This window comes from Pithys albifrons, chromosome 18, assembly GCF_047495875.1.
Source record: "Pithys albifrons albifrons isolate INPA30051 chromosome 18, PitAlb_v1, whole genome shotgun sequence".
In the NCBI taxonomy this organism is placed as follows: Eukaryota; Metazoa; Chordata; class Aves; order Passeriformes; family Thamnophilidae; genus Pithys; species Pithys albifrons.
Window position 1 is genome coordinate 1,248,169 of NC_092475.1, and position 15,283 is coordinate 1,263,451.

The window sequence follows — 15,283 nt, forward strand, 5'->3', positions numbered from 1 at the left end:
CAGTGAGTGCTCCCTGCTCTGTGCCAACCTGGGTACCACCTGCTCTGCTGGAGCAGGGTGAGAGGAGCCGTGGGGGAAAGGCAGCCCCAGGAACTGCCATGGGGAAAAGCAGGGCTGTCTCTGGGGCTGGGCTCTGTGCCTAACCCACAGTCCCTCCCCTTCTCCAGGCTGCTTTTGTCATCTTCTGCATCCATTGATGAAATCTTTTCCTTTGGAAAAAAGTATTTCCTGGGGCCCTGCCAGAGCTCCCCTCCAAGGCTGGGCTGCCCACAATGCCCTCTGCTCTGGGCACTGCTGGACCCCCACCAACCCAGCCCAGCTGGACCCCCTCTGGCCTGGACCCCTGCCAGCCCCTGACAAATGATTTTGCCATTTCATGGGGGGAAGGAGACATTGATAAACTCCTGTACTTGCCTTTCTGGAAAGGTTATGGCTTAATTGGTCAAACTTGGAGTCATAAATCATACACTGAAGGATCAGCAGAGATAAGAAAATTTTTGCAGAATGTTGCAAAACACTTTTTGGTGGGCAGGATCCAGCTGTGGGGGCTGAGGGACAGCCAGTGCACAGGGCTCTTCCGTGGAAATGATTCACCCTCCAGCCAGGGGATATGAATTCTCCCTTCTGTTATCAGTTATTCTTAGGATTAGCAAAATATCCTTTTTTCCTCTACTCTTGGAAAAATAAACAACAGGAAAGCCATTGTTTGCTTTATTCCAAAGAACCATAATTCCATCTGGTTTGAAGAATGATTCCTCGTGCTGGCAAAGTGCTATTCCCCCAACCTAAAAGCTGTAATGGGGGGGACACAGCAGATCAGCTCTCAGCAGAGCACAAAATTGAGGGAGGGACCCGTCAGGCCTGGCTTAGAATGATGCTGGAGTGAAAAGAGATGTTTGGCTCTTGTGATGAGCTGGGTACCACCCAGGGGGGCATGGCTTGCACTGGCCATATGTGTGGGGATGGGAACTGGGCATGTAAGGCTGGCACAGGGATGGGGAGCAGGGACATATAACATGAAGAGGTAGAAATGTCCTGGCTGGGTGACCTTGGTGCCATTCAGAACGTGGCATAATTTGAGAATGGGACAAAGGCCACCAGACTCATCAAGAACTGGACATGCAAACCTGTTTGGGGCCTCTAAGACAATGACTTTTAAGCCCAAAGGAATGGGATGAACTCAGCAACCAGGATTTCAGTGGAGGCAGGACAGAAGTGACAGGAGCAAAAGCAGCATTGAGCTGGGGCAGATGGAGTTTGAAAGAACTGTAAGGAGAAGTAAAGAGCAGACAATGGGTAGGACTGGGAGCTGTGACAGGCAGGATGTGACAGAGAAGGGCTGGGGTCAATCCTCGTTAATGGCAACTGCTGCGTGAATGACCCAAACAGGAGGAGGGCAGTGCCAGAGCCTCCAGAGAGGAGCTCAGTGGGGCTTGGCTTTGGGATCTGGCAAAAACAAGACTGAGGGGGGTATGAGTGATGCTCAGCCAGACTGGGATGGGCGAGTGCCCTTTGCCGAGGCTCAGCATCCTGCAGGGCGCGAGCCATGACCACACGGGGCAGGGAGGAGGAGGGTGTTTTTCTGGAACAGCCTCCAGGGGAGAGATTTCTTCTCCTCCGATGTCTCTTGATTAGCTCATGCTGCGGCTGCCCAGGGGGTGACCGGCCAGTGCCTGGTCCCACAGCTGGGGGGCGGTCCCGCCTGCCTTCCTCGCTCCCGGTGCCCAAACAGGTGGGGCATGGTGGGGGGATGCACCCACGGGGGTGTGGTCTCTGGGGACCCCAGTCTGCTCTGGACTGGGATTGGCAAGGTCGCACCCAGCTCGATGGGTCCCCAAGGGCTCAGCACGTGTGTTCCCAAAACAGAGCGGGGAGGCTGGGCAGGATGACACCATCCTCGATGTACTGGGAGGGGGAACCAGAGCCTGAGGCACTTAACCCTTACAAAAGGGTCCTTTGAGCAGGAACGAGGTGCTGGTGGCAAAGCAGGAGAGCCGGGCTGAGAGCAGCAGCGCACATGGGGGGCACAGGGGCCCTTCGTGGTGGCACTGACTGCCCATGGGTGCTGTGCTGCAGTGGTGGGAGCATCTGGAGCCCAGGTGAGCAGCCCAGCACGTGTCTGTCAGCAGGACATGACTTCTTGCTCTGCTCCACGAGGATCACACCAGGCATTTCTCCTCAGGTTTATTAACATTAATGGCATTAGTCCTGTGTTAATGAGCACACAAAGAAAAGGCCCAGCTGGAGCTGCAGCAGCAATGCAGGGGGTGGTAAAACCACATGGAAGAGTGGAGAGCAAAGTCAATAGCAGGAACACCTTGGCACAGGTCTGCACTCCCCTGGGATGCTCCAGGCACAGCTGCTGGCTGTGGGAACCCTCCCTGCTGCCTGAGACAAGGCTGACACTGGTAAAGATAAAGGCACTTAATGGGAAGATTGCTACACACCTGGTAGATTATTAACAAACCTTGTGAGCTTGTGATGGGGTTACTGCTGATCCACGGTGGGGAGAACTCTCAACGACAGGGAACCAAAGATTCTGGCACTGAGGGTTGGGTAAGAGGTCCCACCATCCCACCTCTGAGCATGGGAAGTCTCATTTGGTTGGTGATCGAGTCTTCCATAGCTGGACAGAAGGAGTCCCAACTGGAACAACTATTTACTTGGCATTTGCTTTAGCTTGGCTCTCAGTGTGGTGGTTCTCCAGGTAAACAATCTGGGAGGTCTTTTCGGAGGGGCAGGGTGGTCTGGGACTCTGAAGGTCCCAGGGCAAAACCAAGCTCACTGCTGGGGCTTCTTCCATGGAGTTCTGTGAGTCTGAGTCCTCAGAGGAGAAACTGCTCTGGCTGGAAACCTGAAAGTACTGAGCAGCCTCTGCCTGTGGCCCTGGCAGTGGGCCAGGAGTGCTGGGATCTGTGGCAGCCCCGTGGGGCACAGCAGTGGGACATGGCTGGTCAGCACCTGGGAAGCGCATCCAGGGAGGCAGGGTGTGGGGACGCCTCCGAGGGGGCTGGCTGTGCTTCTGGGAGAGGTGTCCTGCTGTTCTCAGACTGGCTCCACTCTCGGGTTTGGGCAGGGGGGGGTCAGCAGAGACATGGTGGTGAGAGGTGCGGGCACCCTTGGGCCCCGTCTGGCAACAGGGCTGTGGGAAACTGGGCTCTGCACTCCGTGTGGGGCCAGGAGGGGTGTTGGTCCGGGGCTGTCCTGGCCCCTGGGACTGTCCTGGCCCCCCAGGGCTGGGCTGTGTCTGCTCTGCCACCCCTTGACCCCCCAGCACCACTGGCTCAGGGCTGGTGGCTGCTCTGCAGACTGGGGTTTCTGTGTGAGGGCCTGCAGGCTCTGTGCTGGCAGGGCTGGAGGGGTCTCCCTGCCTGTCAGCCTGCACCCCCCAGGCCTCCTGCAGCTCTGCCAGCATCTCCTCCAGGATCTGCCGGCTCTCCTGGTACCTGTGCTGTGCCTCTGTCCAGGCTGCCAGCCCTTGGCTGCTCTGCATCCTGCGCACCTGAGCTTTCATCTCCTGCAGCTTCTCCAGGGCAAACTCCACCGAGAGCTTCTGGAAGGATCTCTGCAGGCACCGCAGTGCCTGACCCTCCCCACGCTGAGTGCGGCCCGAGCACTGCCCGCAGTGCAGCTTCAGCCCCGTGACCTGCAAAGGGAGGGGAGAGCACCTGGTTTTGTGGCTGCAGCAGCACCAGGTCCTGCATGGGAAGACCCCCCCTGCACACACCTTGTTGGAGAACTGGACAAGCTCCTGCTGCAGCTCCCACTCTGCCTGCCGCCGCTCCAGCTGCTTGGAGAAGCTCACCAGCTTTGTCTGGAAAAGGGCTGCAGCCACGTGGAAGGCGTCTGCCTCGGGGAATGCTGCGCCTCGGACCTCAGCCACTGCCCGGCACAGGGTCAGGCCATGCCGGTACTGAGCCTGCAGGACAGCGGGAAGGAACAAGCTCCACAGTTGGGAATGGTGTTGGCCCGGGATGTGGGTGCATGGTGACTTCTGGGCAAGTGAGAAGAAACAAAGGGCACAGAGATTCTCCACATCTCTGCCCTGCCCTGGCTTGGCTCTAAATGCACCTCCTGTCCCAAGTGGGATCACTGTGCCTTGTCCTTCCTGCGGCGTGTGTGACTAAAGGGCCTCCACATGCAGGGGAGCAGGAAGAACAGATCCTTATCACCATGTTATTTGTTATCTAATGGATGCCCAGGTTCTGCAGGACAAGGCAGCTGCATGGATGGAGTACAGCAGGGGTTGGGGACAGTGGTCCCAGCCCAGCACACACCAAGGACCAGTGCGGCCACTGGAGCAGGGTTGCCCAGAGTCCCCACTTGACAAGTCTTGACAAGTGTGCCTTGACAGTTTCAGTGTGACTTGACAATGCAGGGACACCCAGTCCTGCCCAGAAACTCCATCCCAAACCCAGGGGACATGTGTTATAGAAAAGCCCCTCCAAACATACTGTGGCCTGGGTGAGGAACTCATTGAAGTGCTTGGCAGAGCCCTGGCAGCTTTCGAGGCTCCACTCCTCGGTGCCCATCTCCTGCAGCCGTGCTGCTGCCTCCCCGTCCAGCCAGCACCCCAGCTGAGAGAGAGAGGGACAGGAGCCAGGGGGTCAGTGTGTCCACAGCACCTCCCCTTCCTGCCCCGGACATCCCAGCCCAGGCACAGTCACGCACAGTCACTCATAAGGAAAATCAAAGCCCAGGCTGTCCTGCTGTTCTCCAGGCTTCCGTCATCATCAGAAACAAAGGAAATGTGCCCGAAACACTCAGCCACGGAACACTACAGAGGACAACTTCAACTTGCAGCACTCTAGGGACACCCAGCTCACCTTGCCAAACTCGGTCTCAAGCTCCCGGACCTTTCGGAGGAACTCCAGGTGCTCCAGGCAGCTGTTGGATTGGGACACCAGGTCATGAAGCTCTTCCTCCAGCTGACTGTATAGCCCCTCAGCCAATTCCATGGCAGTCCTGGTGGTTGGGAGGAGAGGGGCTGTCAGTGCCAGGTGCCGCTGGGTGGGCTCAGGGATGCATGAGATGGAGTGGAGCAGGTCTCTTGGCTGGCTCCTGACTCTGGTCCTGCACACACTTGGACATCTCACCATCCCATGGAGCAAGATGGATAGCAGGGAACATAGGAAAGCATCATTTATCAGTGCAGCTCAGCTCCACTGAGGGAAGGGAGCACAAGGGAGCAGTGAAATTAGTGCTGTCACCTTGCAAGGGCAATGGACCAGTGTGGAATGTCTGGACCAGTGTGGCATCACTAGATGAGTGCAGCATCACTGCATGAGTGCGACACCACTGGGTGAGTACGGAACGGCCTGATTATAGCATGGCTGGGTGAGTAAGAGCATGGCTGTAATCCAGCACCACTGGATGAGTGAGTATGGAACGGCCAGACAAGTGCGACATCACTGGACGAGCACGGCATGGCCGGCCGAGTGCAGCACGGCCGGGACTTGGCCCCATCTAGTGGCTTTTCCCAAGCCCAGCCTGAGTCAACGCAGAGCAGGAAACCCTCCCGGGCATCTGGCACCTTCTCCACTCAGGATGGGGGGAATAGTGCACTGGGCTGTGCCAGACGCACGGTCTGGGCTTGCAGAGCAGGATGGAGCATTGCAACAGCTTTGTGCTCATGGGGGCCGAGCTGACCCTGTGGAGGTGGCTCTGTCAGCCAGCAGAAGATGGGGGGCCCTGGCACTGACACCCCTTGACCAGTGTAGCCACCCTCTCCTACCTGACATGGTCGGAGGTGCACAGGTGGGTGGCCTCCCTGCGCAGCCTGGCCAGCACAAAGCCCCCCTCACGCTGCACCCGCACCAGCTGGGAGTCGCTCAGCACCTTCTGCATCAGCTCCTGGTGCCTCCTGATGCCCACAGCCACGTCCTGCAGAGGGAGAGAAGGTTGGACAGGAGTTTTACCTGGGATCTCACCTGGGGCCTCTGCTGGCACAGGACAGGTACCTGAGGCTGCACCCAGGGGATGAGCAGAGGGGACAGGGGACAGCCCCATGGCCAGGAGCAGGCAGTCTGGGAGACATTATGCCAAGCTTTGGGCAACTGGGATGAAATGTTGCTGTGGCTGCCCTGCAGATGTGCACTTTGGGAATGTCCCCAACTTGTGGTGCCACCATCTCTCTTACCTGTGTCCCTGCCAGTGTGTCAGTGCTCCGCAGCTCCTGGATGCAGCGCTGCAGCAGCTCCGATGCCCGTCTGAGGCCAACTGTGAAGGGATGCAGCTTCTATGGGAGGGACACACAGTGGGTCAGTGGGAACAGCCTGCCCATGAGGAGAGGAGGAGGAGGAGCAGTACCAGGCCAGAGCAGGGAATACTGTGAGGCACCAGGTTAAAGCTGAGGAGGAAGGGAGCGTGGAGGTGAATGGGCAGCTGCAGGTAGGAGCAGGCAGCAAGGAGCTGCCCTCCTGTGCTCAGAGCTCTCCTCTCCCCAGCCCTCTCCCAGACTTTCCTGTTGCTTCTCCAGGGATGTGTGCAGGACATGTAAGATGCAGTGGGGACAGAGGAGCATGGGGGAAGTGAGGGGATGGCTAATGGCGTGGTAACAGACACCTGGAAGAATTGAACCCACTCGCTGTGGCAGTAGGGGAAGGCACCGTCCAGCTCTGGGGGCAGCTGGGAACTGTCAACGTGGCGGCCCAGGGCCTTCAGCGACGTCAGGGTCTCCACCTGTGGGCACAAGCCTCATAAGGCTGGTCCCTCTCCAGGGACATCCTGAAGCAGGAAATAACCCCCTCCTGCCCCAGCTCAGGGACAGGGACAGGCTCACCTGCACCCCGGGCAGCTTCTCACGGTGGGCAACCAGCTCCTTCTCAGCCAGCAGCAACACAGTGTGGATGCAGCCTGGTGAGACACTCTGTGGGAGGCATGGAACAGTCACCAGGACAAACCACACATGCAGCCCATGGGGCTGCTGGGGCTGCCCAAGTCGGCTGAGACTGGTGAACACATTGCAAAGGACAAGGCTCCTGAGCACACTGGAGTGGGAGATGAAAACGGGTCACTCAGGATGTGACCCTGTCCCAGCCACCAGCTCCGTGGCAAAGGACCTGCATGAAGAGCCACATGAATGAACCTTCTCTGACACCAGCAACACTTCTCCATGTGGGGAGCATCAGGGCTGGCATGGAATTTATCGGACACACAGAGGCAAAGGGCGCTGTGGCAAGGGGGACTCCATGGTCTCCAGACAGCACAGAGTACTCCTGGAGCTCTGCATTGGCACCAGCACAGGGACCCTGCCAGGTGATGGACTGCCACTGTGGAGCCCATTTCCTGGTGAGCTCAGGCAGCAGGATGCTGGAGGGATCTGGGTGATGCCACAGTGCTGGGTGATGGTGAGGCTGGGAAGGGACTTTTGGGGATCGCATGTTCAGTGGGCACAGGGGAGGCTCTGAGGGTCCCCCAAAGGGTGGCAGCACTCCCTCCCTCCCAGGCAGGGACACCTGCCCCAGAATGTCTCTGGCACAGGCATGCTGAGCCCAGTATACCTGGACGGAGCGGAGGGCTGAGAACAAGACCGGAGTGGGCGGCTGCCTCCGGGCGTCCACCACGACCGTCAGCCCAATGTCCTTCACCTCTCGCCTCTCGCCATTCTTCACGTCTCGCCTAGCGAGGGGAAGCACAGCAGGAGCAGTGGCACATGAAGTGTGGGTCTTTCCCTGGGGCAGGACCTGCTCAAAGCCTCCTCCCACACTCTGCACTCCCAGGCATGCAGAAACACACAGCCACAGGTGACCTTGTCCCTGTGAGATGCCCCAGCCAAGAGCTCAGAGCATGTGCCTCTGGCAGGGGCACAGCCCAGGGTCCTTGGGGATGTGCCAAACCAGTGTGTGTGGCATGCTGGGCATCCATTCTGACTTGTGCCAGGAACCCCAAGCCAGGTGGCAGCTGGGGATCACTGGCAGGTCCTGCTGGCTCTTACCTGGGGAGGGAGCAGAGGTAGAGAATGAGCCTCGCCAGCTCAGCAGTTGAGCACCACGCAGCCCCCCAGGCACTGCCACTGGTGGTCACCAGAAGGAGGGCCCTGCCCAACCTGTCTGAGCTCCCTGCAGGAAAAGGCTGAGTGACCTCTCTGGCACAACCTGCCAGCCCTGAGCAACCCATAGGGGCCAGGGCACCCATCAGTGCTCAGGTCAGGGCCTGCCATGGTGCAGCCCCTCCAGTCCTCCTGAAGGGGCAGAACCAGCCTGGGGAGGCTCTTGACATGAATACCCAGCATTCCAGAGCTGCTGGGGACATTTTTCCTGAGAAAAATGGGGGTTTTACAGTTTTAGGTTCTTGGGAAAAGGAAGGAGCCAAACATGTTTGGCAGCAAAAGCTGAACAGCTTCACTAGAGAGGAATGGTGTGGGAGGGTTCAGGGCGGCTGGGACCGAGGCAGCTGCTCTGCACAGCCTGCCTGCATTTATGCTTTTGTTTTTGCCCAGCTGAAAGGAAATTTTCTGCTTGGGGTACTTCTGGCTTCCAGCAAAGCCCTGAAGCCTTCCTCCAGAACACCCTGTCCAGCAGCCCACTGTTTCCCTCTGGAAGCCTCTCCTGCCATCCCCCGGGCTCGCGGTGCCGGCAGTACCTGGCAGGCAGATGATGCCAGAGTGCAGCAGCCCAGCATGCAGGTCCAGCCAGGCCAGTGGCTCCCAGCCAGCAGCGCTGGTGCCAGGCACAGAGGGACCATTCTTGCAGCCAGTGCTTTCCAAGGACCGCTCCTCCGTGGGGGCAGCAGCTGCAGCATTTGTACCTGTGCACAGGGATGGAGGAGAGAGGAGCTAGTGACATGCAACGAGGCAAAGGAATGGCAAAGCCCCAGGAGTACCTGGTGAGGGGCAGCAACCCCATGGGATGGTACCTTTCCCAGCTGCCCTGGCTCTGCCCATCCTGGGTGAGTAGATGGCTGACATCTTCTTCCAGGCCCCCTCGTGCTGGCTGGTGGCCTTTTCATCACCAGAGGCTGCCCCAAGTCGAGCACCCTTCAGGAAGGAGAACTTGTGGCTGGAGCCTGGGGTGGGCCGGGGGCTGCCCCTCTGTGCCAACACCTCCGCTGGCACCCCAGGAGTCGTTTGGCGGTGCTGGCGGCCGTGGAGTGTGGGGCTGCTGGGCCCCTTCCCGTGCTGTGCAGGGGTCTCAGGGTGGGCTGCAGGGGGCAGCTCGGGGCTGGGGCTGTCTGGCTCCTCCAGAATGGCTGCCATCAGCCCTGAGCCGAAGCTCACCGGGTTCTGCAGTGCAGCCAGGTAGGAGTCACGGTGGCGGCACCTTGGGCCATGTGGCCCCGGCTCCTGGCTCAGCTTCCTCCGCAGGCAAGGGCTGCAGGGACTCTCCTCTGAGCTCAGTGTTCCCCCACAGGGCCAGGCATCTGCCCCTGGTGCCCCATTTGCCCAGGGGAGCATCACCTCGGCCCCAGACCCCATTGTCCCTGGTAGGCACATGGGCAGCAGGGGCCTGGTCAGGACATGCAGCTGCTCCTGGGATTGCTCCAGCAGGTCCACGTACTCCCCCTCCAGGTTCTGGCTGATGATCTCGCAGAGGCTGGGCACGGGCAGCATGGCTGGCTTCTTCTTCAGCCCAGCCTGCTCCACCTTTATCAGTCCCGGGTATCGTTCCTGGCTCGACTTCCGAGAGGTGACTTTGCAGCCTGGGATGGTGCCCGCAGTGTTGCACAGGGATGGGGCACGGGGCACAGGGATGTTAGCTGTGCCATGGACCACAGGTGTGCCGGGTGCTGCTGGCTTGGGTGCAGTCTGAGGAGCAGGTTCATGTTGGGCACCTGCGGGCACACCATCGGCTTCAGCCCTGGGCTTGTTGACAAACTCTGGCGTGGCAATCTGGCTCCACGGCACTGGGGTAACACCGTTCTCAGTGGCCACCAGGCAGGTGTGCAAGGGGGCCCCAGCCCAGCTGCTGTTCACCTCCTCCAGCCAGGCATCAGTGAAGAGCAGTGCGTGGGCGGCCTCGGGGACGGGTGTCTCCTCCACTGAGTGCAGGTCCAGGGAGAGGTGCTTGAGGGTGACACGTGCCGAGTGCTCCTCACAGGGCTCCGCTTGCAGGTAGAAGTCCCCAGGGCGCAGCAGGAGGGGGTTGAGAGGTGCGAGGTGCACGACCACCTTCTCGTGCAGACACAAGGGCCAGCCTTCATGGAGAAAGATGCAGTTAAAGTAGGGAGCCTGGGAGGGAGGAAGAACACAGAGTGTGAGTGAGCCCTGCCAGCTCTGAGCCCTGCCAGCCCCATGCCCTCCCAGCCACCCCCATGGGCGCTCACTGCCCGACTCTGCACTTCCCACGATGGGGACACAAGATCTCAACAACGCGATGGATGTCCCTGAGCCAAACCAACACAGCAGAGACATGCAAGCCCACCTCGAGCCATGACTATTCCCATGCTGTGGAATCTCCCCATGTACTTACAGAGGAAACACCCCTGCTTGAGCAAGACAAGGTAACTCCAGAGTCCCCCCACCCTTTATTGCAGGGACCACATGTGCTGGAGCCATCCCAGGAAGCTGAGTGTGCACAGCCTCCTCTGCGGGGAGGGGGTGGGACAAGGACTGGATGTGCAGGGAGGGAGCCATTCAGGCAGGAGGCAGTAGGGCAAATGCCCCATGGTCTGGGAGCAGGACTCGGGCACACAGTGGCCGGGGCACGGGGGCTTACACAGGCTGCCTGCCGCAGGCGCTCGAAGAGCCGCTTGGTGGGGATGAGGAACTGGAGCAGGCAGCAGAGCCCGTCACCCTGGTAGCTGGTCTCCAGCAGCCGAAACACCTGGCCCAGGACAGTTGGGGCCGTGGCTTCGAAGGGAGGGTAGAGGGCCTGGAGGGCATTCTGCACTGCTGCATCCAGCGACCCAGCGTCCTGCAGGAGGGAGGAAAGTATTGCTGGTCAGAGAGCGGCCCTGCAGCAGGGACACCATCCCCCCACACCCCAGTGCCTCTGCCCACCATCCCACGCTGCACCACGTTACTGCCAGGACCCTGGGATGGCCACGCTGGCAATGCTGAGCTCAGGCTCCAAACCTTCCGGGGCTGGAAACGGGAGGAACTGGGAGTTCAACACAGTGAGTGGGGCACAGGCGGGGCACGAGGCATGGCAGGTCCAGTTCCCAGTGCAGGGCTGTGGTTCAGCAGCCTGGGATGACCCCTGGAGGCAGCCACCTTGCCTGGCCGCCAGCCATGGGGAGGCCAAGGAGCCACAGCAGCCGAGAGGTCAAGCAGAGTCAGACCAGACAGAGCGTGGGGATGTGCTGGGCTCCTCAGTTTGCTGCAGGAATGCAGCAGATGGGAGGAAGGACAAACATCTGAAGATGGATAGGGTGTTTTGGTCCAGACTCATTGGTGAATTTGCCAAACTTAAAAATTACTCCTGCAAGCATTTTTTGGGAAGAGTTCTGCTGTGTTGCAGCTCCTGATGCTGTCCCAGATGAGATGAGGACACTGAGTCTGTGCCACACGTGAACCAGCGGTTTCCAGTTCACTGTCCCAGTGCTGCAGGAGCTTTTGGCTGTGTGGACCCAGCTGGCACAGCTGGCACATGGAGGGGAGTTCTCCCACAGCTCTTGTGACACTTCAGCTGCACTCCAGGGGTGACTCTGGCACAGCTGCTCAAGGCACCCCATTGGTGAGTAGGGACAAGGAGCATCCTCCAAGTATCTGGGTCCTGCACCTTGAGCAGCTACAGTTTGCCATCATCCCTGTGCTCCTGTGAGAGAACCTGGGAAGTCTAGTGGAATTAGCTGAAGGTGGGATTAGCTCAAGGTGAGCATTAGTTTCAAGCAGCTAATCCCTGGTCCAGGAGCCCACACAGAGACAAAGAGACCCTGGTTAATTCAGCTTAATTAGCTTTAATGCGCTTTAGCTAAAGCACTTTGCAGTCATGCTCATTTAATTCTTCTTGACTTTTTCTCTGTAGGTCCATGCAGGGATCTCTTGCCCTTGCACCTGACAGGAGAAGCCACAGAGCCAGGCAGAGCAGGAGGAGATCCAGTCCCTTCTCAGGGCCCTAATCTTTCATGCATTCCCTGTCCTGGCTTTCTGCCCTTGGAGCTTTCTCCTCATGCTTGGTCTTATTATGTACAGTTCCTAGAAGGGACTGGAGACCTTTCCTTGGAAAATCTCTGCTGAAGGGCAAAGCTCTTCATGTTGCTCCAGTGGAGCCCTGGTGCAGCCACCTGGTCCCCAGTGCCAAACCCAACTGGGCACCACCCTCACCCACCCCACCTCCACCTAGTTCCTCTGAGCTCAGCTTCTTCTCCATCCCAATACTGAGCTGAGGAGGCACAATCTGCAACAGCACAGGGGGATCCATCCAGATCTGAACACTGTCATGAGAGATGAGCCAGCACTGCCCACTCTGCCTCTGACCATCTTTTAAATCCTTCCAGGGATGGTGACTCCACCACTGCCTGGGTAGTCTGTGCCAGAGTTTGACAGCCCTTTCAATGAAGAAGTTTTTCCTAGTATCCAGTCTAACCCTCTCCTGGCGCTATTTAAGGCTGTTTCCTCTCGCCCTGTCACCCAGGACTTCATCCAGCAGCAGGGACTGTGTGAGTCAGTCAGGAGACAAACAGGGACTGATGAAGACACCAGACATAGCCTGGGTTGTGCTGGGGAATATTTTGGCCTGGAATGACTGACTAGAAATGTTTTCATGGAGTGTCACAAAGCACTTCATCACTGGGGGAGGCTTTTGGGCTAACCATGGTGAAGCGGCTCAGTGTTCGTGGGCGAAGCTGCGTCCAGGCCAGTCAGGAGCCCGGAGGAATCCAAAAGCAGACAATTATCCCAGTCCCTCCACCCGCTGCTAGGGAGCAGAGCTGGAACAAAGGCATTAGGGAACATAAGGAGATTTACATTTGCAAAGCTATTTCCATTTTAATAAGCCAAAGTGCTGTTAAATAGAGATTGATATTTCTCCCAAAATGCCCATATTTTTAAAGTGGTTTACATCAACAAGTCAGGCTGGGCTTTGGGGTTTTGGTGTGGTGAAGTTGTTTAACCCATGCCCAAAGTCACTGGGTGACTCAGCTCCAGCTCCTTTCTCCCCCCTGCTCAGGAAGGAGCGAGGTTTGAGCCTGGGACCAGTCCTGAATACCAATTCCTCTCCCTCTCCGGCAGCTCTTCTGTCACCAGCTTTGGCAGGACACGATGCAAACGCACCGCCTGGCCGGGCTGAGCAGAGCCCGGGGCAACGGCACGTGCCGGCTGTGGTGACAACGAGCCAGTCGGTCCTGGGAGGGTCCCCTGAGCGTCCCCTTGTGCTGGCACAGCTCACGCAGCAGCAGCGGCCCATACCCTGACAAACTTTGCAGGAAAGTTTAAGCATCGTGGGATGCAGCCCTGCACACACCTGCCCAAAAGGCCATGGCCCTCTCGCCACCTGATCTCCAACCTCGCAGTGACCTTCATCTTCACACCCAACTTCCACCTTCATACTGACCTACCTCCTCCTTCAGACTCACCTCTACCTTCACCTTTGCCTTTGCACCCAGCTCCACCTTTGTACCCACCTTCACACCTGCCTTCACCCCCACCTTCACCCCCGTCTGTGCCTTTGCACCTCCTTCCACCTTCGCTCTCGACCTCTCTCTCCTGCCGCTCCCGGTGCCCACCCCGTGCCCACCCGGTGCCCGCGGAGCACGGGGAGGGGCAGCGGCAGGGAGAGGGATGCCCCAGGAATTACCATGTTTCCTAGGAAGTGGCGGAGGGGCCGGGAGCCGCGGCACCGACCGTCCCGTCCCGTCCCTCCTCCTCCTCGCCGAGCTCTCCCCGCCGCCGGGGCTCTCCGGCCCGGGGCTCCCGGCCGGTCCCCGCTCCGCGGGCGGCTCTTCCCGGCGCCGGCGCCTCCGGAGCCGCGGGCGAGGCGGGTGGGCAGCCCCGGCCCCCCGGCCCCCTCCGCCCGCCGCGCCTCTTCTGGGGGAAAAAAAAAGAAGAAAAAAAAGAAGGATAAAGAAAGAAAAGACGAAGAAAGCGCGAGCGGGGCGGGGCGGCGGAGGGGAGGGAGGGAGGGAAGGGGCTGGCGGGGGCGGCCCGGGGAGCGCTGGGGGCCGGGGGGCCGCTTCTCTCTCCCCGCCGGGAGCCCCCCGTGCGCTCCCGAACGGCGGCTCCAACGGGGGGCTCTCCCTGCGAGCCCCCGCGGGCCGGTCGGGGCGGTCCCCGGCGGGATGGGATGGGATGGAATGGGATGGGATGGGATGGGGTGGTGGAGGGAGTGTAAGACCCCTGGGGAAAGAAGTACCGGGGAGGTGGCAAGAAGGGCTGCACTGGGGGTCCCCCCACAGCCCAGCTTCAGGCCGGGGGTCCTGGATACACTGGGAACATGCAGAGCTGGATGTGCATGTGTGTAAACGTGTGTGCAGATGTTTTAATACATGCAGTATTATGGGGGTTTCCCTCTCTTCCAAACCACCCCAGCCAGGGTTGGCATAATCCCCCGGCACTGGTGTGTGTCCCGGATGGATCCCGTGGCTCCCAATTCCCATTCTTGAGTTGCCCCAAAGGCGCAGCAGCAGGACAGTCAGTGGGACTTTGAGCTGTTCTGGTGGTGGGAAGGACCTACTGAGGAGCAGGATCGTGGGATTCAGCAACCAGAACTGTACAAAAACAACCAGCATAAGAGCCAAAGCCACAGATTTGGTCTCCCCTAAGGCAAAGTTCTGCTCCACACAGCTCTGCCAGTGGTGGGCACAGACAGCTCTCCCAGCCACAGGCGTGGTGGGCACACCTCTGCCATCCCCAGGCACAGTGGGCACAGGGCTCCCAGCTCCTCCAGCCCCGTTCACAGTGCCCAGCACTCTTTAAACCCTCTGTGCCTTTCTCAGGGTGGAGTAATTTCCACTGTCATGTTCGTGGGAATGTGCTCAAGGCCAGGACTGGGGCTGGGAAGGCAGACAGGACTGGGGCGGGTGGGATGGCCAGGCGTGGGCTGCAGGCAGCCAGGGCAGCCTCGCTGAGGAACATTTGTGCAGGGATCAGTGAGCGGCCAAAGGACACGCTGTGAAAACAAGCCGAGACGGGAGGAGGTGCAGCTGGGCTGCTGCTGTGTGGGAGGGAGGACGGCGCCAGCGAGGCCTTCGCGTTTGCTTCCCATTTCCTCGGGAGCTGGAGAGAGCCCTCTTGTTGGCCATACGGATCACGAGTGCTGCAAGGGCTCAGGCACCAGTGGTGGTTTGGGTGGGCAGAGGCTTGGCCATGGAGACCAGTTACCCTTGGGTCCCAGCCTTCTGCCCAGGATCCCCAATGCCAGCTGGGGCCACCTGGGCAACTCCCTCTCCCCACCAGTAGCCAATT

At 59.3% G+C, this 15,283-nt stretch overlaps 1 protein-coding gene across 2 annotated transcripts; it reads right to left on the reverse strand.

The window, feature by feature from the left end:
* Positions 1-736: 736 nt before the first annotated feature.
* KIAA1755 (KIAA1755 ortholog) lies at positions 737-13,951 on the reverse strand. 2 transcript variants are annotated; one of them, XM_071573135.1, is made up of 14 exons: positions 13,677-13,951; positions 10,656-10,853; positions 8,857-10,168; positions 8,584-8,748; positions 7,937-8,060; positions 7,503-7,620; positions 6,782-6,868; positions 6,565-6,681; positions 6,140-6,238; positions 5,735-5,883; positions 4,827-4,965; positions 4,455-4,577; positions 3,728-3,919; positions 737-3,646 (listed from the first exon to the last, which is right to left on the reverse strand). In XM_071573135.1, exons 1-14 carry the CDS (start codon positions 13,677-13,679, stop codon positions 2,660-2,662), a joined length of 3,813 nt encoding a protein of 1,270 aa, XP_071429236.1. In that variant the 5' UTR covers positions 13,680-13,951; the 3' UTR covers positions 737-2,659. The 2 variants fall into 2 exon arrangements, with proteins under 2 accessions (XP_071429236.1, XP_071429238.1); XM_071573137.1 differs by lacking the exon at positions 13,677-13,951 and adding an exon at positions 12,694-12,860.
* Positions 13,952-15,283: the final 1,332 nt, after the last annotated feature.